Genomic DNA, 27,350 nt, shown 5'->3' with positions numbered 1-27,350 from the left:
CCCTAGGAACAGATCGTCCCTTGTGGGAACTTTGTTTCCCTGCACAACTGCGTTTACAAACGCGGCTTGTGGCTCCTCCCTATCATGCCAAGATTTCTGCTTTATCAAAGCCGATTAGCGGATTGCGCGTCAGGCGTTTCTGTGCTCTGCTGTTCCTCACTATATATATTACAGTTCTCTGCCACTGTCTGACCGCCAGAATTATTACTATCACTGATTAAGTCATTCACATTGCCGCTTATTAAGAGTACCTGTCTGGTTACCATATAGCGTACACTGCGCTTATAATTTGCTAAACCTAGCAGACGCCAGGCATGGCTTCCAATAGGGAATCCCCTCAGACCTCATGCAGCTAATAATATATAACGCCGGGTTACCTCAATTAAATCTACCAATTTAGGACTGTTATAACATAGTAGTCAACATAGGGTTACTTGAATCAGAGATACAGTCTGGAACATTCTAATCTTACAATAGTGCACAGGCTTTGGTTTAATTTATTTGGTCTATAATGTGCACTAGATAATATCTGTGTAACTACGAGCTGCTAATTATACAATAAAGCACCTAACGTGCTGCTATCTGAGTCAGAGAGACAGACTGGAACTGGGTAAACTTATAACGACACATAGTTTACAGAACAATTTATTTAACCCATATTGTTAACCAGTAATAACTCTCTATGCAAATGAGAGCTGCATATTTGAGTATACTTTAGACAGATTCTCTAGTTAGGGGATCCTTTCTGACTATTAGCACTTATATAATATTTATGTCACTTAATGTTGGACCTACTTGTTAAGTAGAATTATCCATCAGTGACCTATTATAGTATTACTTTGGTCAGAGAGATCGCTATTGAGACCTAGTATAAACATCAGTACATAGTCTCCCGTTTAATTGAATCAATCAAAGAAGGGATATATCATTATCATTAATAGTTTTCTATCCATGATGGCAGTACTATCACTGACAGGACAGAGCCTATCGAAATTGAAGAGTTATATTAAGGTTATTTTTTACCTCCATTGATTTCTATAATAACAGCAACACAGTTTAGCAGTATTACTGCTTTTTAACTGTATTCTAATATTTGGTTTCTCTATCTATTTTCATCTTTTAATATTTTCGCTAATTATGTGGATTTCTAATAAAGTTTGCACTTGTACACATATTTTTGTGTTTTAATCAATAATAATAAAGTTGTTAAATACAAGAAAAAATTCTCTTTCAGATACTGTTTAAATTTTCTATTAACCCTTCTAGTGCCCCATAAGGCCTACTCTTCTCTTTCTTAATTGTTGTCACAAACCCAAAACTACATTTACTACATCTCAAAGAGCTTTAAGCGCCATACCCATTCCTGAGTCTTTATCTTTACAGGCAGCCAGCTATGAAGTTGCACTTAAAGTAGGCCCTGACACCGTTTCGTTGGTCTCTGAGACTGCGCGAGAAATGCTTACAGTTATTATGCCTGTCATAGAACAGAAATTAGATAGTGCTCAAACCGCTATAGCAACGGCAGCGACCCAACTTAAACATAATAAAAAAACAAATAATTTCTTTGGAATCCCAGGTGGGTGAAGAGGAAGATAATCTAGTTTCATTACAAACCACTGTGACTGCCCTATCTAAAACTATTTTATCATTGAAAGATAAAATAGACAACCTTGAAAACTATAATAGGCAAAACAATATACATTTTGTGGGTATCCCAGAAACCATTACAAACTGCACTTGTTCACACTTTGGGTTTGTCCAAAGGGGGTTTTCCAGCAACTATTGAAAAGGCTCATAGACTAGGCCTGAAGAGCAGTAAGGGTGAGTCATTTGAATTTGATTCTGGAGAACACAGAGAGCCAGTGTAGGAATTTGCAAAGTGGTGCAGCAGATGTGGAGCTGTGAGAGAACCCGATAGCAAGAGGTTGCTATAATCAAGACGGGTAATCACGAGAGAATGGAAAAGAGTTTTGGTAGCACATTGAATAATAAAAGGACATATTAAGATAGATCCAACAGGACTGGGAGAGAGTCTGGATGTGAGGAATAAAGCAGAGGTTGGAGTCAAGTGTGCCACCAAGGTTGCAGGCTTGGGAGACTGGGGAAATTGTGGTGTATTGACAGTGAGGGAGATTTTAAGGCAGGTGGTGACTCTGCAGGAGGGAAGATAATAAGCTCTGTTTTGGACATGTTGAGCTTTAGGTAGCGTTGGGACATACATGTGGAGATAGCAGAAAGACAGTTGGTTATCTATACAGAAAATTCTCTTTTGGGAGACCTCAACAGGAGTTATGCAAGGCCATATTATTGCTTACTTGGCTAAAAAAAGAAAAGATATTAAAAACTAAATATAATTTTTTGCATCAGTTCATGAAACAGGCATTTGATATCTATATTTCCTGCCCCTCTACGACTAATCTAGACATATATGATTAAGCCAAACAATTGTAAGAAAGTTTTCTATTATCCAGCACTCAAACTAGCATTGATTACACCAGAAATAAATTTTGCAGATGGGCGAATAAAACAAGCAAATTGTTGGCTAACATAATCAAGTCACAAAAGGGATGCAATCAGGTGCTTGCTATCAAAGACCCGACTACTGGTAACTGTTTATCTGCTACTCCAGATATACTATTTCAGTTTCAAACATATAATGACTTATATAGCTATAACTGTATTAAGCTCAACTGACGGATCCAAAATTACATTGCATCACACAACTAATCGAAGAGGCTAATCTTTCCAAATTTAATAGTGCTCAGCGTGAAAAGCTGAACTCAGATATTACAGAACAGGAGGTGGAAGTGGTAATTACAAATTTGGCTTCTATTAAATCTTCTGTCCCTTATGGCAATAACGGGGATTATTATAAAATGTTACAACATAATCTGGTGCATTTCCTGACTTCTCTTTAACATAAAATAAATAAAGAGCATCTATCTTATCCAAAGTTCAATGAGGCTCATACTATCTTTCTTCCGAAGTCAGGTAAGAGCCCAGGGGGTAAATGTATTAATCTCCGGATTCTTGAACTCCCACGAGTTCGGCGTCTTCAGTGCTTAAATTTAAAGCGGCGCTGCCTTGTAAAGGGAAGTCGAGTATGAGAACGACCACAAGGAATGTCAAACCTCATTATACACATAACCAGAAAGAGGATCCGATAACAATATCAATGAGAAGGAAGTTTTATGAATACCACCCTCAGGTCCCATGTAAAAAGGGAAGGAGATAGACATGGGGTGAGCACATTTAATCCACAGTGGGAAACACCATTGTGGGAATCATCAACTAGAAATAGGTCTGATATTTTAAGAGAAAGGTCTTTTTTAGACTGGGGTGGGAAAGGTTAAGGAAGAAGATTAAGATAGGTATTAAGTTTAAGAATGCAAAAATGAAGGTATGTAAAAGAAGAGGGAAAAAATGAGGGAAAAACAAGTTCAAAAATTGGAAATAGAAAGATAAACCGTTCGATCCTGTAGTAATTAAAAACAACACAGAAATGAAAACAAATATTTTTAATCTAAATTCATATAATCTAACAGAAGGTGAGGTACTATTATTAAGGAAAGCATTAAAAGTTACCCCCACCAATAATATCAACTCCTTTGATATGTTTGTAGACTTACAAAAATTTGTCAGGAAAATCACCATAAAAAAGTTTTTTTAAACTAAAGAAAATAATGGAGAAAACATCAGTACAGACGAATTTGAGAAATTAGTAAAATTTAAAAGTAGATCCATCTTTTTTCCCACACATGTGAAAGGAAACTTAATCGAAACGTTTAAAAAAAATGGTAGCAGAGGATATTGGAAAAATCGAATAAAAGAAGGTTTTCAAATTTGACTTTTAAGGAAAGAAAATTGATGGACAATACAAAGATCATTATAAAACCCGAAGATAAGGACGAGGGAGTGGTAATTATGGATGTTGATATATATGTACGAGAAATTCAGACACAACTGAATTCAGAGGGAACATACAGAAAACTGAGGAAGGATCCTACGGAACAGATAGGTAAAGATCTTGACATGTTGATAAAGAAATACAAAGATATGAGAGCTATAGATGATGAAACATCAAAATATATACATCTAGAATATCCTAGGGTTCCAGTAATATACATATTACAAAAAATTCATAAAGATAGTACCAACCCTCCAGAGAGGCCCATTGTGTCAGGAACAGGATCCATCACAATCAATCTGTTAGAAAGTTCTGGCTAATTATTTTTAACCAATAGCCCTAACAATCTAAGTCTTATTTGAAAGACACAATGGACTTTCTTAGCAATTTGTCTAACATTGTTTGGGATCCTGATTTGATCCGGCAGATGTGAAATCTCTATGCACCATAATCGAACATGATTTGGGTATAGAAGCCTTAAAATCCAGTCTTTTAAATACTACATATACAGAAGAACTTAAGACTTTCATTATAGATGGAATTGAGTTTGTATTATCACGCAATTATTTTAGGTTCCAGGGGAACTATTTTTTACAGTGTGTCGGAACGACTATGGGCACCTGGTTCGCCCCAAGTTGCGCCAACATTTTCATGGCCCACTGGGAGGTCAAGAGTGTTTGGTCGGGCCATGACTTTGTGGCGAGCCTGGTGTCCTGGTATTGTTACATAGACTACATATTTTTTGTGTGGAGAGGATCTGAACAGGACCTGCAGTCCTTTTTTAGCTATCGCAACTCAAATAAGTATAACATTGAATTAATCTTTGAATGGAGTAGATCGAAACAAACCAAAAATTTTCATAAACGCACAGACACTGTGAGTTGCATTGATTACAACAGTAACCATCACAAGAACTGGTTGAATAATGTGCCATTAGGACAGATGAAGAAGATGAAACGTAATTGCACAGAGGACAGTGTATTCAATGAACAAGTGAAGTAGATGAAACATGCTTTTAGTACTAGAGGTTATCAAGAGGAATTATTGAATAAGGCAGAGGACAAACTAAGGAAAGTGAATAGAGGAGATCTTCTAAAGCATAATAGTAAAAGTCCATCTATAAGAAATACGAAATATGAATGGGCATTATTATTATTATTATTATTAATATTTATTTATAAGGCGCTACAAGGCGTCCGCAGCGCCGTACAGAGACAAACAAAATTACAATACAATGGAAGACAGCACAGTACAGTAAACACAGCAACTCAGTAAGCTCAATGCACAGCATTCATTGAGCATTCATTTCAGGTTATAATATTAACCATAAAAAAGTTGAAATGGTGCTTAAAAAACACTGGGAAATTTTAAAGAGGGATACAGTAATAAGAAATATGATCCCAGAAAAAAACACTTTAATTTATAGAAAAGCCCCCAATTTAAAAGCTAAGTTGGTAAGGAGCCATCTCCCGGAGGAGATAAGACATTCTATTAGAACGAAGGGCTTTCACAGGTGTGGTCTTTGTGTGGCGTGCAAATGTGGCGTGCAAAATATGCAAAATTGGGTGTAACAAGTATACTAACCTTAAGTTAAATGGACAAGAATGTAAGATAGACCAATTTATAACATGTGTAACAAAAGGAGGCATTTAGCTGGCAATATGCAGAGAAAGCAGGGAAATAGAGTAAAACATTGGCACAGTTATGTACCTAGGTGGAGATTAAACCAGGTAAAAACATATGTGTAGTTTAAAATTAGTTTACTTACATGATTTAAAAGCTGCTTCCTCTCAGCAAACAGACAGGGTGGGTCTGATAGTCTAAACAGAGCCAGGGATGGGCGTTTCCTTTTAAAGAGAAGGTGGGTGTGTCACCTGTCCATCAAGCTAGGCCTGTGGGAGGAGTGTCAGGTATAAAACCCTGCTTGTTTCATTGTTCAGGGAGATCAACGCTGGGCTAGCTGGCTGATCTGGACAGAGAGCTGGACTATGTATAGTAAGTGTTGAGGGTCTCCATAATTGCTGTGCAAGTATATGGTGTCAAAACATTATTACCATCCTGACAATAAAGAACCATAAAAAGGAAGAAGTTGTACGCGTGTGCTTCACCAGTAGCGGGCTCTTGCCACATATGTCATTTGAAGAATGTAATTTATGCGATTCAGTGCACCTCTGAAAAATTATATATAAGAAGAACCACACGACCATTAAAAGTGAGATGTACAACATCAAGAGTGGTTTTGAAGCGCATGCACTCTCGCATCATTTCAAAGTTACACATTCTTGTTCGGGAGAACATATAAAAGGCTTCTGGGGTCTTCAGAAAATTAAAAAATGTTGAAGGAACAGAGATGTTTTAACTTCTTTGTCGAAATTAAAAATGAGATGGATCTATAATTTAGACACGCTAATTCCTAAGAGGTTAAATGCGGACTTCGAGTTGAAGGGGTTCCTATAATGGAGGAGTGTCATGTTCTGTGTAAAACCATTAATGTGTATCTTAAGGAACAATGTGTACATGTGATTGGGGATTTATTGTATATTGTTAACATTACATTATTGAATAATTCAGACTGCCCGCTATCTTATGGATATTGTGAGTTAAATGTAGCTCATTCATTTGTTTTATTTTCTCTCTTGTTCTGATAAAACCCGGTATTTCCAGAAGTGGACAGTATGTAATATGTAATACAGAGAGGATCATTTGTATGTATTAGCTAGTTTAGAATTGTAATAGAGTAATATCAGAGATTTGAATTACATCATGATGGGGCTCTTTAATAATCCAAGTCTCGATGTGAGGAAAAGACAACTTCCGCTATTGCTGCGGAATCAAGACCCGCTTTGGTGCTAATTAGAAACAAATGATTCTAAAACGGAGGACTATAAATGTGGACTATAATTTACCTTGTCAAAGACTTGCTAAATAAGTTGAAACGCGTTGGTTTTATTTCCTGGAGGACTGATCGCGGAGATAGTAGATGTGACTGTGGTGAGCCGATTTCAACTGTGAATTACCTACCTTGTTTGAATGCTTTAACATATACTGCTCATGGTACGGGTCCATTTTTTACACATGTGAAGTGTTATTAAATGATAATGTGCCAGATACAAAGGTGATTGGGGGTGCATTTCCTCATAAAGCCATGGATTATCTAATAGAGACTATTCTTCCCATTTTATTACCTTACAGTATTACACTATGAAAGGTTTTATGTGTTTTTTAAGGTTTGATTCTAGAAATCCGTTATATGAAAATGCATTGTATGTCCGATTAAAGAATAACAAAGGGTGTGCAAAAAGAGCGCTCCATATATGTATATTTCATTTTAACGCAGAACATGCCTTTGATACAGTCTCTTGGCAACATCTTTATTTAGCATTGGAAATGAGGGCTTTCGGACAAGAATTTCTACAGATCATTAGATTTCTCTACACCAATCCGAAAACTTCTTGTTTTATTAATGGACAACTTAGTTCCCCAATAATAATGGCACAGGGCACTAGACATGGTTGCCCTCTTTTGCCACTTTTGTTTAACTCAGCATTAGATGTTCTTCGCATTTTACAAAACCATCCTGTCTGGGATAAGGGTTGTGTCACTCACCGGACTGTGAGTGCTTCTTCCCGGACTATTAGGAACCTTGGACGTCCTCTATCCTGAGGGACTGCGCATGCGCAGCCCTTTCCAAACCTTCAGTGTATGTTCCTTTAACTTAATTGGCAGATCAGGCAACCTCCCTATATTAAGCACCTGTGGTCAACACCACGTTGCCTGATCTTGGAGTCTCATTCCCCATGAGTCTCTGAAGGTGTTCCTGTGTTTCCTTGTTTATTCAGCCCTGCTGATTCCTGTGGTTTCCAAACCACTTCTACCTCTGTGGTTTCCAAACCACTTCTGCTACTGTGGTTCCCATACCACTTCTACCATCTACTGAATCATCGTGACTGTGAGCTGATTCCTATCCGCTGCCTCCGTGCACTACAGTCTTCTAATCACTTCAACTCTACCATGTATCATTGGGACTGTTAGCTGATGCCTATCCGCTGCCTCCGTGCATTACAGGCTTCAACCACATCCACTCACCTGTTCATGATTGTGACTGCCAGCTGATTCCTATCCGCTGCCTCCGTGCACTACAGGCTTCAACCTGCAACTCGTCTGTGTTTCATCATCGTGACTGCTAGCTGATTCCTATCCGCTGCCTCCGTGCACTACAGTCTTCAACCTGCAACCCGTCTGTGTTTCATCGTGACTGTTTGGCTGATTCCTATCCGCTGCCTCTGTGCGCTTCAGTCTTCAGTCCTTGTCAACGCTCCCGTGTTTTCTTGAGTCTGCCTCCACTATTGCTACCCGCTATTCTCCGTGATCAACAGTGCCTGTTCAACTCTGCTCTCCCGTGTCCCATCGTTACTGCACCTGCTGGTTGCTATTGGCTACCTCCGTGTTCCCGCAGAGACCCGCTGCTGCTACTCCTCAGCACTACTCATCCATCTACTGCTGATCCGCTCTCCACGCTTTCCTGTGTTCCCTGCTGGTCTACCTTCCCGTGCGCTGCACCTACTAGACCACCGCTTCACCCATCCAGGGACTTCGCATCCTGCCGGCCTCCTGCCGTTCAGGTATCTCTGCACTCCTGTCTGACTGCCTCCTGAACCACGGTATGCATACTTCTCATTGACTGTGCTGTGTATTGCATACCTTGCTGGACTGTGTTGGTTCTCCTCTGGAGTGTGCTATCCGCTGAGTCTATTGCCATCATTGACTGTGTTATCTTATGCTGGACTACTTCAAGAGACTTTCTATATTGGCAGTATTGTTCAGTCATTTATACATTTATATTGTGCATATTACTGTGGATCAAAGTCAAGGTGCCCGTGTATATATTGTGTTGCAGTCTCTCCCCGTGCACCTCCTCACATATATATTCAGTAGTACAACTTGCTAGTGGCAGACCACTGACTCCTGTTTACAGTTTCACCTGTTCCAGTATCCTCTCACATAGCAGTGGTACAACTTGCTAACGCAGACCACTGACTCCCCGGATATCTCCACTTGGATTCCATTCCTTCACTCAGACAGCGGTACAACTTGCTATCCGCAGACCGCTGACTCTCATCACCTCCTCGTTTCTGTTGGACATTCCTCCTCACTATAGCAGTGGTACAACTTGCTACCGCAGACCACTGACTACCTTCACGTGTCCTTTGTCCATACAGTTCCTCGTGTATTACTACCTCCATATTGCCAGTGCTGCTAGTCATAGACTTTCCTGAGCATCTCATCATCTGCTATTTCCTGTTCCGTGATCACCCTGCTACCAGAGTACCATATTACCACCTATACTGCTCTGGTAAGCCTATCACCTGGTGATCCCTGGGTAAAGACTCCTAGTGCCCGTGACAGTAAGATCAGGCCATGACAGACCCAGATACGGAACCTACTGCTAAAGAGATGCTGCAGCATCTGGTCAGTCGTGTGGAGCAACAGGATGCTCGCCAACAGCTGTTACTTCAATGTTACCAATCGTTAACCTCCCAAGGAACATCTGGACAGACTGTTACAGCTAGTATTGAAGCTCCTGTGCTTTCCTCCGTTTCCCCAGTGCCATCCCAGGTGTCTACAGCTCCTACGCTTCACCTGCCTACTCCGTCAAAATATGACGGGGACCCCAAAACTTGTAGAGGTTTCCTTAACCAATGTTCAGTCCATTTTGAACTCCAACCTCAAAATTTTTCTACCCATCGTTCCAGAGTGGCCTATCTTATCTCATTGTTTTCTGGACAAGCCCTGGCTTGGGCCTCCCCTCTGTGGGAAAGAAACGATCCAATTCTACAAGATAGTGCCAAATTCATTTCCACGTTCCGAAGTGTGTTCGATGAACCAGGTCGTGTGACCTCCGCTGCTTCCAGCATTCTTCGTTTGCGACAAGGCTCCCATACAGTAGGACAGTATGTCATTCAATTTAGGATCTTAGCCTCTGAACTTCAGTGGAACACTGAAGCATTAGTTGCCGCCTTCTGGCAGGGGCTCTCCGATAAAATTAAAGATGCACTGACTACCCAAGAGCTTCCTTCGTCACTAGAAGATTTGATCTCTCTTTGCCATCGTGTAGACATGAGATTTCGTGAAAGAGAATCTGAGAAAACAACTTCTGCTAAAGCACCTCTTCGTTTAAACCCTCAATTTCGTCCAGTTTCACCTTCTGTGATTCCCATGGAGATAGGACGTTCCAAATTATCTTTAGAAGAGAGGAAACGAAGAGTAAAGAATAGACTCTGTATCTATTGTGCTGATTCCACACATATGCTCAGTTCTTGCCCTAAGAAATCGGGAAATGCCAGGCCCTAACTAGTTCTGGAGAGGTGAAGTTAGGGTCCCTGGAGTCCTCTCCATTGTCTATGAAATCTAAAGTCTGCGCTTTCGATGTTACGATTTCCTTTGCTACTAAATCCTTTGAGTCACAGGCATTGATTGATTCCGGAGCAGCAGGAAATTTCATTTCTAAATCACTAGTGAATCAATGGTCCCTACCAGTGATCACTTTAAAAACACCCATTACTGTGACGGCTATAGATGGATCACGTCTCATCAATGGTCTCATCACCCAGAGTACGTCTCCAGTAACCCTTCAGATTGGTGTACTACACCATGAAGAAATTTCGTTTTTAATTCTTCCTGTTACGACAAGTCCGATTGTCTTAGGCCTTCCATGGCTTCAATGTCACTCTCCCCAGATTGACTGGCGCACCCCTCAAGTTACGTCTTGGGGGCCTGAATGTCACCATCGTTGTCTCTCTCAAGTTATTCCTCTTAAAGTACAGCAATCTTCCATCTCATCTTCCTCCCCGGGACTCCCTCCTCAGTATGCTTCATTTGCCGATGTGTTTGATAAAGCTCAGTCTGAACGTCTTCCTCCTCATCGTTCTTGGGATTGTCCGATCGACCTTCTACCTGGCAAGACTCCTCCCAGGGGTCGGGTCTATCCTCTCTCGTTACCTGAAACTCAAGCCACATCTGAGTACATACAGGAGAATCTCCAGCGTGGGTTCATTCGACCTTCCACCTCTCCCGCTGGAGCTGGGTTCTTCTTCGTCAAAAAGAAGGATGGATCATTACGCCCTTGTATAGATTTTCGTGGACTCAACGCCATTACTATCAAGAATCGGTATCCCATTCCGCTGATCACTGAGCTATTTGATCGCATCAAGGGAGCTCGGATATTTACTAAGTTGGATCTTCGTGGTGCCTACAATTTAATTAGAATCCGTTCCGGTGACGAATGGAAGACCGCGTTTAACACCAGAGATGGGCATTACGAATATTTAGTAATGCCCTTCGGGCTGTGTAATGCCCCCGCGGTTTTCCAGGGTTTCATCAATGAGATCTTTCGGGACTTATTATATGTATGTGTCGTTGTCTACCTGGACGACATATTGATCTTCTCACAGGACCTGCCTTCTCATCACCAACATGTGGCAGAGGTCCTCTCCAGACTACGGAAAAACTCATTGTTCTGTAAATTGGAAAAATGTTCATTCGAGTTACCCCAGATTCCATTCTTGGGGTATATAGTTTCCGGAGTTGGCCTGAAGATGGATCCAGACAAAGTAAATGCTGTACTACATTGGCCTCAGCCAACTACTCTTCGTGCCATCCAGCGTTTTTTAGGTTTTGCCAATTACTATAGACGCTTCATTCAAGACTTCTCATCCATTGCTTCTCCCATTGTGGCCTTAACTCGGAAAGGGGCTAATACTAAGCAATGGTCATCTGAGGCTCTCCAAGCCTTTCAAATCCTCAAAGAGTCCTTCTCGTCTGCTCCCATTCTGCGACAACCTGATGTGACACTCCCCTTCTTCCTAGAAGTAGATGCCTCTAATGTGGGCTTAGGAGCTATTCTCTCCCAACGCTCGGAGCAACAAAAATTACATCCTTGTGCCTTCTACTCTCGGGGTCTTCTGCCCGCAGAGAAAAACTATACTATCGGGGACAAGGAGTTGCTGGCCATCAAAGCTGCATTAGAGGAATGGAGATACTTGTTGGAAGGAGCTCGCCATCCGGTGACGATCTTCACGGATCATAAGAACTTGTCATATTTGCAATCTGCTCAATGCTTGAACCCTCGTCAAGCAAGATGGTCTCTTTTCTTTTCCCGTTTTGAATTAATTATAACCTTCAAACCAGCTGCTAAGAACAAGAAAGCTGACGCTCTATCTCGAGCTTTTGTGACGTCCTCTGATGTAGAAGAGGTTCCCAACCATGCTATTCTAGACCCCAAATGTATTTCTCTGGCTGCTTCATCCACCAAAATGCTACCATTTGGGAAGACCCTCGTGCCTCCTACTCTGAGGAGGAAAATCCTTTCGTGGTTCCATGCCTCTCGTTTTTCTGGACACGCCGGTGAACATAAGACCTTTGAGATTCTCTCTCGTAGTTACTGGTGGCCTTCAATGAGGAGAGACGTCAAAGAGTTTATTGCTTCCTGTGATTTATGTTCTCAGTTCAAATCCTCCCGCAGAACTCCAGCAGGGTTGCTGCGACCACTACCCATTCCGTCCAAGCCTTGGACCCATATTAGTATGGATTTCGTTACTGATTTGCCACCAAGTAAGAATCACAATACTATTTGGGTAGTGGTAGACAGATTTTCGAAGATGGCTCATTTCGTCCCTCTGTCCGGTTTACCTTCCTCGTCTACTCTGGCTGAACATTTCATTAAAGAAATCTTCCGCATCCATGGATGTCCGTCTGAGATTGTGTCAGATAGAGGAGTACAATTCGTTTCCAGATTCTGGCGGGCCCTTTGTAAAACCTTGGGCATACGATTAGCACTCTCATCGTCTTACCATCCGCAATCTAACGGACAAACGGAACGAGTCAATCAAGATCTTGAGACTTTTATTAGGATGTTCTCTTCAGCCAACCAAGACAACTGGGTAGAATTGCTCCCTTGGGCTGAATTCGCCCATAACAACATGTACCATGAGTCATCATCCAAAACTCCATTCTTTGTGGTCTACGGTCACCATCCGTCTTTTCCGGAATTTCCTGCCCTCCCGCCCACCCAAGTTCCTGCTGTGGAGACTGCTTGTCAGACCTTCAAAAATATCTGGTCTCAGGTCAAAACCTGTTTAAAGAAGACATCTAACAAATATAAGTCTTTCGCAGATAAGAAGAGGCGGGCTATTCCACCACTAAAAATTGGAGATCGTGTCTGGTTATCTACCAAAAATATTCGTTTGAAGGTTCCATCTATGAAATTCGCCCCTCGTTTTATTGGTCCATATAGGATCATTCAAGTTATCAATCCAGTATGTGTTAAACTTCTTCTTCCTAAGAATCTTCGGATCTCCAATGCCTTCCATGTGTCCTTGCTCAAACCTCTCATCATCAACCGTTTCTCGACTCCTTCCTCAGCACCGCAGCCAGTTCAAGTTCATCAGGAGGAGGATTTCGAGATTACTGAGGTATTGGATGCAAAAATTTCGCGAGGAGTCCTCCGTTTCCTCGTTCATTGGAAGGGCTTTGGTCCTGAGGAGCGTTCATGGATCAAAGCTGAAGATCTTAATGCTCCTGCCCTTCTGAAGAAGTTTTATTCCAAAAATCCGGACAAGCCCGGTTCCAGGCGTTCTGTGCCCACCTTTAAAAGGGGGGGTACTGTCACTCACCGGACTGTGAGTGCTTCTTCCCGGACTATTAGGAACCTTGGACGTCCTCTATCCTGAGGGACTGCGCATGCGCAGCCCTTTCCAAACCTTCAGTGTATGTTCCTTTAACTTAATTGGCAGATCAGGCAACCTCCCTATATTAAGCACCTGTGGTCAACACCACGTTGCCTGATCTTGGAGTCTCATTCCCCATGAGTCTCTGAAGGTGTTCCTGTGTTTCCTTGTTTATTCAGCCCTGCTGATTCCTGTGGTTTCCAAACCACTTCTACCTCTGTGGTTTCCAAACCACTTCTGCTACTGTGGTTCCCATACCACTTCTACCATCTACTGAATCATCGTGACTGTGAGCTGATTCCTATCCGCTGCCTCCGTGCACTACAGTCTTCTAATCACTTCAACTCTACCATGTATCATTGGGACTGTTAGCTGATGCCTATCCGCTGCCTCCGTGCATTACAGGCTTCAACCACATCCACTCACCTGTTCATGATTGTGACTGCCAGCTGATTCCTATCCGCTGCCTCCGTGCACTACAGGCTTCAACCTGCAACTCGTCTGTGTTTCATCATCGTGACTGCTAGCTGATTCCTATCCGCTGCCTCCGTGCACTACAGTCTTCAACCTGCAACCCGTCTGTGTTTCATCGTGACTGTTTGGCTGATTCCTATCCGCTGCCTCTGTGCGCTTCAGTCTTCAGTCCTTGTCAACGCTCCCGTGTTTTCTTGAGTCTGCCTCCACTATTGCTACCCGCTATTCTCCGTGATCAACAGTGCCTGTTCAACTCTGCTCTCCCGTGTCCCATCGTTACTGCACCTGCTGGTTGCTATTGGCTACCTCCGTGTTCCCGCAGAGACCCGCTGCTGCTACTCCTCAGCACTACTCATCCATCTACTGCTGATCCGCTCTCCACGCTTTCCTGTGTTCCCTGCTGGTCTACCTTCCCGTGCGCTGCACCTACTAGACCACCGCTTCACCCATCCAGGGACTTCGCATCCTGCCGGCCTCCTGCCGTTCAGGTATCTCTGCACTCCTGTCTGACTGCCTCCTGAACCACGGTATGCATACTTCTCATTGACTGTGCTGTGTATTGCATACCTTGCTGGACTGTGTTGGTTCTCCTCTGGAGTGTGCTATCCGCTGAGTCTATTGCCATCATTGACTGTGTTATCTTATGCTGGACTACTTCAAGAGACTTTCTATATTGGCAGTATTGTTCAGTCATTTATACATTTATATTGTGCATATTACTGTGGATCAAAGTCAAGGTGCCCGTGTATATATTGTGTTGCAGTCTCTCCCCGTGCACCTCCTCACATATATATTCAGTAGTACAACTTGCTAGTGGCAGACCACTGACTCCTGTTTACAGTTTCACCTGTTCCAGTATCCTCTCACATAGCAGTGGTACAACTTGCTAACGCAGACCACTGACTCCCCGGATATCTCCACTTGGATTCCATTCCTTCACTCAGACAGCGGTACAACTTGCTATCCGCAGACCGCTGACTCTCATCACCTCCTCGTTTCTGTTGGACATTCCTCCTCACTATAGCAGTGGTACAACTTGCTACCGCAGACCACTGACTACCTTCACGTGTCCTTTGTCCATACAGTTCCTCGTGTATTACTACCTCCATATTGCCAGTGCTGCTAGTCATAGACTTTCCTGAGCATCTCATCATCTGCTATTTCCTGTTCCGTGATCACCCTGCTACCAGAGTACCATATTACCACCTATACTGCTCTGGTAAGCCTATCACCTGGTGATCCCTGGGTAAAGACTCCTAGTGCCCGTGACAGGTTGGTAGTCAGGAAATTAGATTAGTGGCATATGCCAACAATTTATTATTGTTTCTATCTGATCCCCACCTAACTTTGTTGTCATTATTTGAAATAATTGGGGAGTATTTTAGGTTATCAGGTTTCCTGATTAATCAATCAAATTCAATTGTGATGTCTTTGGGATTAGAGAATAGGCCCTTATTGAGTAGGTCCATCTCTCCCTGTCCTGGACTAATAAATCACTTACCTATCTTGGTATGCTTGGTTGCTAAGGAATAGTCATTAACTGTATAGTCTTAAAATGAGAAAGGTGGAACAGAGAATTTAGAAACTGTATTGTAAATCTAAGAGGCAGAGAATTAGCCTATTTAAACTCCAGCAAAGTAGGTCTGATGGTGGCATTAATTTTCCTAATCTTAAATTATACAGCTATGCAAGAACTTTAATGTTTATTAGAAACTGGCTGCACATTGGTAATATTTTCATAAATTATAATTTGGAACAATCTTTTTTCTCTGGTGTGGAATTGTTCATTTTTCTTCATTTTCATAAACATAAAATCCCAAGAGATATTTTGAACAACCCTTTTTTGATGACGATCTGGAAGGCCTGGCATTTTATTTACCATACATTTCATTTGAATAGCAATTGCTCATTGTATTTACCATCTTTACACAATCCAGACTTTCAATCTGGTCATGCTTCTTACCCTTTTAACTATTGGAACATGTGGGGTATTAAATGTGTTAAATCATTGGTAAACATCCCATTACAGGAGTCCTTTACAATACCCAAGATCCTGGACAAATTGGAGCTTCCACATACACAGGTGTTTGAGATATTTCAGGCGCGACATTATGTGAACACTATATGAAAATCTTTACATCCTGTAAATTGGAGCAATTACCTAGATCGGCTGATGGATAAGCCATTTTTTGGTAGAAATGCTATTTCAACTCATTATAAACTGTTGAGAAGCTCCTTTGACACACGTTTATCCCACTGGTTGAGTATTATCCTTCGTATCTCAATAGAGATATGAAGTATACCCACTACACACAGTCTCTTCTAGTACTGATAAAGAAATGTTTTATAACATTTTTCATAGAGGATATTTGTACCTAAATCGTAGACACATTATAGGTCTTTCTGAATCCAGCAGCTGTCCTAAATGTAAACTGTATGTGGGAGTGTCCATGTATTAAACAAGTTTGGACGCAGTACACTTTTGACATTTTATTGAATCATGTACCTCCTCTGACCCTGGGGTGGGCTATCCTGGGGTTTATTCCTGAGACTCTCTGAATGACAAAGGGAAACAAGAAGTTATTATTGATTATTCTAGCGGCTGCTAGAAAAAGTATACTGCAGATGTGGATTCAAGAGTCCCCACCATTCTTGGCCTTATTTAAAATTAAACTGTTTTATATCTTCCCGATGGACTGGTTGGAATCCTCTTTGCTTAAAGAAAGATTGATTAATGTAATTTTTTCAGTTTTGGGAGCAATATGTCAACTCAATGCCCAGTTCTGTCAAAGGGCAAATCCATTTATGTTTTGGATCAATATTTTGGTATGAGTCTAGATTACTGGGAGATGATCCTCTGATTGTTTTTACGGGTGGTTAATTCCCTCAAATATATAGTGGTCTAGTAATTTCCTACTAGATGCTAATAGCGACAGGTGTAAATTCTGACATACATAAAAGTAGACGCCCCCGCATTGCCCCTTTAATGCCATCAGCCCTTACAAGTGATATCAGTGTTAGTGTCGGGATGTGTGTTTGTTTGAATTCTGGCATGTCACTATTTCAAGACGTCTACTTTCATGTATGTCAGAATTTACACCTGTCACTATTAACATCTAGTAGGAAATTACATCAGCCGGTTTTAAAATGTTGTGGTAAATATTGTTGGCGTTTAGAGATTTGTGATCACGTACCCTACCCAATTATACAGGAAGGCATAAAATTCCCTAAATTCACTAACAATTTCCAGGGTGCATAAGTACAGGAATGTGATGGGGGGGATTTTTATTCTATCAATAAGGCCTAGAGCACGTTTCTGACAAAGATATTTAGCCAACATAGGATCCGTTTTTTCAGCTATATCATAAAAGCTTTGCTGAAGTTTCTGCATGAGCAAGGCCGCCCCCGACGAGATAATATCATGTTTAATTGACCCTTCAGGGACTCAATTTGCAATTACAGGAAAGGATCATAGTTTTGCTGATGTTGGACCAAAAGTGCTGCAATATGTTGCTCAAGAGTGGACACTTCTAGGGCAGCAAGCTTGTTAGCCACCAAGGCAGCACTAATGAGGTGACCATATACGGTGGCTTTATAAGCTTCCAATACAACACCTGTCACAATTTCTGGGTATGTGTTCTCCTGAAAATAAATCAGAGATCACCGTTTGGATGCCAGAGAATGTTGTCTCATTTAACAACAGTGAATCATCTCCATGGGCGAGAATATTGCTGCAATAAATCCAAGAGTATATACACACTAGTATGGTTTTATTTAAGGCCAGATCCAGAAAAACATTTAAGTCACCTCCCACTATAAGATGCCTGCCAGCCTCTCAGTATGTTTCATGAAGAAAGGGCCCTGTCTTCGGTTTGGAGGATAAACCGACACCAATGTGACAGGAGTGGATTTGAAAGTGCCAATCACTAGTAGAAAATGACCCTCTGCATCAGCATAGTTAGTAGACAGCAGAAAAGGAACAATACTATGAATAAGGATAGCAACTTACTGTTTTTTAATTTGTGTTGTAGTTAATTACATTTTATATTGAAAATGTTACTTTCATATTTATTAATAAGTGTCAGGACAATATTCTCTATTGTCATGATGGGTCTTCATTGCATTATTACATTGCTTACAATTCGGATAATGTGTTTTAGAGTTAACTAGAAATACTTTCAAGCCACATTTCTACACTATTGGGGGGCATAAGAAGATGTCTGATGTACATCTGGAGCAATTGCTATTGTTTTACAGCTGGACGCATGTTGTGTCCAACGGAACATATACATGCAAACACACTTTCAGCCATCTTTTTGTATATTCAGGGTGCAAATGCATCCAGCTGTAAATGAGCCAAATTGTCACAGAATACCATGAAGATCAATTCATCAATTTGCTTCACTCTACCTCTTGAATCGTTTTCCTCACTGCACATAAAGGCAATATTATTTAAAAGGTCAACATGGTCCACATCTGTAACTGCAGAAATAGCTCTATTAAAGAATAATATTTAATGTCTATCATTCACTTCAGTAGCTACGTATCCTTGTCTCTCTACATTAGAGTTGATTCCCAACAGGGCCATCTTAACAACATTATGGGCCGCCGGGCAAAGCAGTGCACCGGGGCCCCTACATATATAGATATATATATAGATATAGATATATAGAGATAGAGATAGATAGATGTACTTGCTCAGTGACCCTTGAAGGGTTTTTTTGCAGGTTTTTTCTTTTGCAGGGTTATTTATTCTCATTAAGAGCCCTGCATATGGGGCCCCCTTGCCCGTGGGGCCTGGCACGTGCCCATCGTGCCCAATGGAAAAGATGGCCCTGATTCCCAATTCTATTAATTTACACTATTCCTTATACCGAGGGTAGATAATATTCTATGAGTCACATACATAAAAAAGATAGAAAACTGAATGAATGACAAAGGGGTAAACTAGTTGTTTTATGTAATTGCTGTCATAAATGGCAGGAATGTTTTCAGCAAATAAGTAAACTAATACAATTGCTGTTTTGATAATATGGTTGTTTAAAGAACGTAACATGATAAGTGATATAATATCTTGCTATGCTATTTGACCATTTGGATTTTGTTATTGTGAATGCTTTAAATATGTACCTTCTTCTTTACGTGTATCATTACTTTAAAGCAAATAAAGAATTAACACATCAGGAAAAATGGAAAGAACATTGAAATACACAATAATGTTAGAAAAAACAAAGAGTAAATACTTTTTTGTAAAGAAAACTATTTATTAACCCAGTAAGCCTACTCTGCATTTTTAGAATGCAATAACTGGTTGTTCGGTTGTCCATTGCATTATGGTTTGATCATCCTAAATGAATAGACTCTGTAACTTTACCTAGGTCCATATGGTACCTTACAGCATTTCTGAAAACCACATACTAGTGAAATAATAAGCACTGATCCATTCTGTGTTGGAAATCTACAGTCCAGACATTTATGCAGTTCAACTCAAAATATGAATTTGAGTTTCCTGGGACTAGAAATCTCAAGTCAGTTGTAGAGGCAATTAGCAGGAACAGGGAGTACAAGCCCCTTAGGCACCAGAAACATTTATTACTGAAATTGGTTTACTGCAAAAGTCACCAAGATAATATTGTGATGTTTCTGGGGGTAAGGTTCTTGTATGGAACAATTGGCTATAAAAGAAAAAATGCTTGCAGAAACTGTATGGCAACAACCCGGGTAATAGTCAACATATATAAAGATCTTATTTCATTATATTCCACTGTATTTTATAACACATTTTTCTATGGCACAACAGAAATGACATAGTTTAAGAAATCACATCAGGTGATGAGATGCAAAATAGAAGCAATACTGAAACTAGAGTTCAAATGGCTTTGAAACATTTTGAATGTAAAATTTATCAAGCATGAGATTAAAAGGATATAATTTCCTCTCCTCAATGCTTGTTTCACCAATAGGGTTGTGTTTTCTATGCTCTGTAAATGACAAAAAGCAAAGAAATCAGAAAATCAGAGCAGAACTATGAATGGACACAGTTTTTCAGCTAGGCAATTTTTGTACATTGACAGATCAGTCATAGACACACGGAAATATGTTGCATAAACAAGGGATTATTAAAGCACTTGATTTCACAGTATTTCCATGCTTTGGAAGGTTGTGGCATTCATTGTATGTGGAAATATGTTTTACTTCAATTTTATTAAATGTAAGTCCAATTATAATTTCAAGCTCAACCATGTTACATTCCAATGTTTGTAGAGGTGTACAGGCAGGTAAAATGAGACCATATCCATCAGTGGAGGAAAAGAAGGCCTCTGGGTCATATACTTATGCGTTGTACATAGCTGGAAGTTAACTTTTCCTGTAGTCTTTTAAGCATACAGAATTTGTGCTTTAAACAAGAATTTTGTTTCGTTTTCAGTCAACATAGCATGTTCGAACATAGTAGTGCACAGAATGTCTTGTAGATGGCAACAAAGTCATTAGGCTTGCAGCTCTCAGTCATACACAAGAGTCTCTGGCAAACTTGAGATGCAAAATCTTGGTCCTGCTGATAAAAGGATAGGCAGTGCAGAAGCATCCAGCTGCTACTATCAAGCCCAGACTGCACCAGGCACAAAACAAAGACCAGCTGTATCCATGTTCCACATCACTTGGAAGCCCATAAATAAATTTTGGCAGGCGACTTAGATCATATGAGACACTTGCTGCATAAGTACACAAAGAAATGGTACAAAATATTCCTAAGAACAGATTAAACAAATATAACATGTTAGTAAGAGTTCATACCAAACGTAATATTTATTTGTAAAACATTTTTTTTATTTATTAATCATTATGACATATTAAAACAATTGTTTCATTATTTGACATACTTAATACATTTCCCCTACATACAGTACAATAAAGCATAAAGAAAATATTATTTATCTCATGCTATTACTTTTTCTACTGGCACTTTAAGTAGCTTACACTGCCCATCATTTTCATAGCTGTGCATTGTACCCAGGGAATCTTGCAAATATATTCTGCTACTGGCAATAAGCACATTGTTTTTAGCATGCAACAAATTTGAAAATATAAAATTAGACTCTTAAGTGTATTCACATTATAGTTCCCCTTGATATTTTCTGCTTGTTTACTGTTTATGGTATAATTAATGTTGACTAGTATTACCTTTGGGGGAGTTTCTTCTAGTTGTTATGTTATTCATTATAATATATTTTGAGGTGTTATATGCTGTTTTTATTCATGATATTTGGGTGGAATACAAAAAGTGGAATGATTACTATCCACAGGAAAACCCATGTAAGGTATGTTGGTTGAACGTTCTGTTTAAACTGCAGTTCTAAAGTAGCTGATAAAAACAAGCTTATTGATGTCTATAATAAATGGGATTATCAGTGTCAATTTTCTGACCAGTACATGGACCATGATCATAAAGGGCCTGTTTCATTATGGAAAGTAAGGCAAAAAATTTGTACGTATTCTCCTGGACAAAACCATGTTAAAATTAAAGGGGGTGTGCAAATTAGTTTATAATTTTGCACATAAGATAAATACTGGCTGTTTTTTCATGTAGCACACAAATACTTGATAGCTTTATTTGTACACTGAAATTTAAAGTTGATCTAGGACATGCCCTACCCTAACTATAAATCTGTCCCCACATTTTAAATTTAGCGCCCCCTCCAATGCAACATGGTTTTGCAAAGTTGCTAATTTTTTTTTTGCTTAACTTTCCTTAATGAAGGGTTTGCTCTTCTGCTGATGAATGATTAATTTAACTTAATGAAGATGAGAACTGCGGGTTTGAAAAATTGAAGATGTTGCCGATAGCAACCAATCAGATTCTATTTATCATTTATGTAGTACATTCTACAAAATGACAGCTAGAATCTGATTGGTTGCTATAGGCAACATCCCCACTTTTTAAAACCCGCTGCTTAGTAAATCTAGCCCTAAATCTCCTTCGCATATGGACAGTGCCAAAATAAATATACAACCGTCCTCTATGAATGGCAAGTATATTTAGTGTACTTGGCACTTGTCACCCTGCCTTATCTATTCAGGAACTTTAGGGTAGGGAGGCAACAAAAAAGCAACATCTCCACTCTTTCAAACCCGCAGTTTAGTATATATACCCCCTGGTCTTCAATATTTCCAAATATGATTGCTTGGACATTTGTGTCTGGGATGTTTCTTAGACACCAGGAGGTAAATGTATTAAACTGCGGTTTTGTTAAATTCCCAATTTTTCAAATAACAAAGTTTAATATATTTTCCCCAAGAAGTAAATATTCAACAAGTATAAATACAGGTTTTATATATTGTTTTAAATAGCACTATAATTGTAACATAAATTAGGATTTGGTTTTAAATTTGATAAATAGCATTTTTAATTTGGAATTTTAGGAAAGTAAATATGGAGGGAAAAGTTTTAATAAACAAATGAATAAAAACATAAATATGATGGGGTTAGGTTTCCGTTCTGACTTATATATTAAGAGACACACCACAAGTCTTTTTTTCAGGTTCCAGGATGGAAAACAGATCTGTGATTTTATGTACCAAGATAAGTTTAATGGCATTCTAATGTTCTTTTATGCAAAGTCTTTCTTCTTATGTTTTAAGATTTTCTTGACTCCTGGTATTTTAACAGTTTTTAGATATGCAGAAGGTCAGGTGTTTTTTAAATTAGTTTAAAATTTCAATGGTGTTTGCTGTGATTTTAATCCACAGCCTCCTACCTTTCAGAGGGATCAATCACAGGGTCTCATTTAGACATAAACATGCATTCATTTTGGTGGCATAAATATACATATTTCTGTACCGTGCATGCATGCTAAAATATCTAAATTTAAATATTTCTTAAACTTGTGGACTCTTTCGCCTGGCGAGGTGGATAGAGGTAGACAAAAATAAGTTACATACAGTAAGAACATTTACACATAATTGTAACATGCCCTTTGAGATACAATCTAATGAGGCATTGATGGATCCCCAGATATGCTTTTTAGGATGCATATATTTTGCCGTACTGGAGGCCTGATGATGATGATGATGACAAAAGCAGCACTGTTTAACAGCTTCTGATATGCTGCTTCCATATCGACCCCTCCAGCTGACTTTTTAACTGCCTTGCTTTTGAAAAGCCAATGAATTTCTAGATAAATGCCAAGTGGAAAGTTATCAATCGTTTACTATGTATAGTTTACTATGTACGTGACGCATTAGCATGACAACTATCTTACATCCAGAAGATAGATGTGGGAGTGATCGCATTTAATTACATTTTGAAAAGAAAATTTATTTTTGTATTTATTTCTGACTCTGTCAATAAAATTTTCTTTCATTATGTGCGTGATACTGTATTACATTATAATGAGTATAAATAGGGTAATGTGACTTTTATATTTACTACTAACATTGTCATGCTGCATCTCTACAATGTAATATTATGAGTATCTTTATGTTGCAGTTTTTGCAATCACGGTTCAAACTGTTGCAGTACAATGTCTATAGGAAATTACTGCCAAATGTGAACAAGAACCTTGTTTGGGCAAGTGTCCACCATTGCCTCCCTACCCTAAAGTTCCTGAATAGATAAGGCAGGGTGACAAGTGCCAAGTACACTAAATATACTTGCCATTCATAGAGGACGGTTGTATATTTATTTTGGCACTGTCCATATGCGAAGGAGATTTAGGGCTAGATTTACTAAGCAGCGGGTTTGAAAAAGTGGGGTTGTTGCCTATAGCAACCAATCAGATTCTAGCTGTCATTTTGTAGAAGGTACTATATAAATGAAAGCTAGAATCTGATTGGTTGCTATAGGCAACATCCCCACATTTTCAAACCCGCAGCTTAGTAAATCTAGCCCTTAGAGCTCTACTAAAGTGTGTCTACAGTCTGAAAGATTTTAGAAAGGAATAGGTTTTATCCTTTTTTTTTTTTAGCTGTATTGCTTTTAAAAAGCAAATGATTTGTTAGATAACTTTTAATAGTATTAAAAATGCCATATGAAAAAACAGAAATATCTTGGATGTTTTTATGATTTATTGTGTTACTGTATTTTAGATCCTTTGTTTGTGATTGCTACAACAGAGTTGTTCCTTTTTTTTTTAGGAGGTTCTAGGTGTACCTTGATCAATGCCCCAATACCACCACTTTTGCAATTAATTAGAGACACCATAGACTGTCAGCCCAAACAAGATCCACACTGGAAGTTTGAATGTCCTGTGGAAGTGTTACTGGTTCTCTGAGACAATAGCTAAAACATTTAAAATAGATTGTAATTGTAACAGTGAGGTGGGGATTTCTTTTAGCAAAAGTGTTACTTGGTTTATGGAACATGCTATATAATATTTTGGAAATGGAAGAGATAGTCTTTTAACTCTCCGGAGACTCTAATTATGCATTGTGTGATTTTATTTTCACTCTGTATTCAAATCTTGTGAGTTTGGCATATTAAATATATATTTTGAAACATTGAGACAAAAACAATTATTTCTGCCTTATCAATAACAGACAAAGTGTTTGGTTATTTGTGTGATAGACAGAATATAAACCAAATTGGACAAATTCCAGGATAGAAGACTGTTTATGTTCATTGATAAAAATGTATATATTTAAATCTCAATTTCAATCAAGATAAAGGCGGATATTTACAAAAGTGCACTTTAGACAGACCACATAGTTTTTGGCATTTAGTTTTTAAACCTTGTGTTTTACTAAAGGCTAAACCGCACATCAAACGTGTATTATTTAAAACCCCACAGCCTAAAACTACAATCCTGATTTTTATACATTGAAGGAATACAAATATTCGCATGCAAACTGCCACTCTTTAGTAAAGTTTAAAAAAAGTGTGGTTCTCACAGGCGAGATAACTCAAACCACATACTGTTTTAGCTATCTTGCCTGTCTGAATGGGGAGAAAAAATCATTTAAGAAAAACTTCCATCCTGCAAGAGTCTATCCTGTTCAGCAGCTGGCATGGTACAAGGGGGGTGGGTTAGGAATGTCAAAAATAATCAGGCCCCCATACCTCGAGAGTACTGGTATCATGCAGAGCAGCCACCATGCTATAACAGCCCATCAATGTTTCAGTATTCTTGCATGCTGGCGCTTGTAGAACTGCAAGCACTAGTATGCACATGGGCATCAGTGCATACTATCAAATACAAGTGTTACCCCCATACTAAATTAAATAAATAATTGTGCCCCCTTTAGAAGAATAAATAAATAGTAGTGCCACATTTAGAAAAATAAATAGTAGTGTATCCTCAGGAAGAATAAACGGCGGTGACCACTTTAGAAGAATAACAGTAGTGTCCCGTTTTCAAAAACAATAAATTAATATCGTCACCTTAATAATGAAATTATTATTGCCCCATAATTTATAATGAAATGTTGCATCCCTAATAAATATCTTACCTAAAATATTTTTCCTTCCTTGGTCTGACGTTATCCAATGAGAAGAAGGTAATCCATATAGGAACTAAATAAACCCTATGTGCCGAACAGACAGCATGTGGTTTATTTTAACCCGGGACTATAATATCTCAATGCCGATCACTTGAAGAGATTCTGGTAGGAGTGCAATCAGTTGTTCAATAGAGGATTTTGACATCTATGGGTAAATGTATCAAAGTCCGGTTTCTTCATCTCGCGGGAGATCGGTGTCTTTGCAGCTAAAATTAAAGGGGCGATGGCTTGTAAAGGCAAGTTTGCAGTTACAAGCCTTCGTCCCTTTAAATTTTAGCCGCAAAGACGCCGATCTCCCGCAAGATGAAGAAACCAGACTTTGATACATTTACCCCCTAGTGTCAATACAACATTACATGGAATTTATATGTCTTAAATGATTTTAATGTTTTATTACATAAGAAATAAATTTATGCTATTTAGGGATAATGCGCTAAATGTAGGGGAGAGAGAGAGATTGTGGAAACAATTCTATGGAGAAAAATGAACTGTATGAACTTCATGATATTGTGAAAGAGTCTCTTAAAAACTGACTTTATTCATTAAGAAAACTTTGAACTGTATGCATACTTGCCTACTCTCCCGGCTCTTGAATTTCGGGGAGTCCTCCCGGACTCCCGTGGGGGTAGGCAGCCCTCCCGAATTCTGAAAAATTACGAAATTCACGGCATTGAATAGCGGGGGTGGGGGGTGCCATTCAATGCCGTGAATTTAGGCATTTTATAGTGGGGGCGTGGCTATTGTGATGCAAAGACGTCGCCACGCCCCCAAAGTTAGCAACTATGACTGTATGTAAAGACATTTCTTATATTTCTGTATGTGAATCTTTGCCATTTTACTTTATGTTCAATAACAACTGAACAAAGGTACTACTGGTGGCATATATTGCATTGCGCTTGAGATATACATATAGTGCTGTGTGTTTGAAAAAAGTGAGAAGCAGCACTAATTAGAAGTTTATCAGGCACTTATCAAGGCAGATGGTGTTACCAGTAACACCATCATATGAGTGGATTTATATTAAGTTTCCAGTATTGTAAGACTATAAATAATGTTGTAATATAAGTTAGTGCTCTAAAAGTTATTTTTATTTACAGTGGATCTGTAATCAGAAAAATACTCTACATTTCTGTCTTTAATACATAGAAAGGAACATTTGAAATCAGTTTTTTCTTTCAATCTTCACTGTATTTCTTTTTAGACTACTAGAAGGCCTAGTTATAGTCACCTCCATTCTCCTTGAATATAACACCACAATATTAGGAGACAAATAAAAAAACATCAAATGACAAAAGAAAAGAAGGTATTTTTCTAACGATGCCCAACACTGAGCAGTTTTTCAATTACTGTTGAATTAGAAAATGCTCCTAACGTTCAAATTTGATTTAATTATATATTTTGCATGAAATACCTGTCATGAGAAAAAGGAGCCCAGCCACATGTTGTGTAAGGCTCTCTTCCCAAAAGAAACTCACTGCTGCCACTATGCAACCACATAGGAGTACCGCAGCGGCCATGCCCAAAAATCCGGCTGTAATTCTTCTTAAGTCTGTGCAAGCAAAGATAGAGGAAGAAAGGCAGAAGATTATTTTTTATCTCTCAGCAGCAATGCAACTGGTTGGCAAGTATTTTACGATTCCTATGACATTTAATTTCTGAATATGAATTAAAAATAACAACAATATACTTTAATCCCTTCAGTACATCAGAGCTTCAAAAGCAAAGGAAAACAATGGATACCATTTGCT

At 39.2% G+C, this 27,350-nt stretch overlaps 1 protein-coding gene across 1 annotated transcript in view; it reads right to left on the bottom strand.

Moving 5' to 3' along the window:
• Nucleotides 1–18,098: 18,098 nt before the first annotated feature.
• TMEM178A (transmembrane protein 178A) overlaps nucleotides 18,099–27,350 on the bottom strand; it is a 100,859-nt gene continuing 91,607 nt past the window's right edge. The window contains exons 3-4 of the mRNA XM_075203722.1: nucleotides 27,014–27,151; nucleotides 18,099–20,855 (exon numbers count right to left, since the gene is read on the bottom strand). Coding sequence (XP_075059823.1) covers nucleotides 20,614–20,855; nucleotides 27,014–27,151 — 380 coding nt within the window. The 3' untranslated portion in view covers nucleotides 18,099–20,613. The remainder of the gene's footprint in view (nucleotides 20,856–27,013; nucleotides 27,152–27,350) is intronic.

This window comes from Mixophyes fleayi, chromosome 3 (genome assembly GCF_038048845.1).
Source record: "Mixophyes fleayi isolate aMixFle1 chromosome 3, aMixFle1.hap1, whole genome shotgun sequence".
NCBI classification, from domain to species: domain Eukaryota; kingdom Metazoa; phylum Chordata; class Amphibia; order Anura; family Limnodynastidae; genus Mixophyes; species Mixophyes fleayi.
This window is presented reverse-complemented; position numbering and strand designations above follow the sequence as displayed.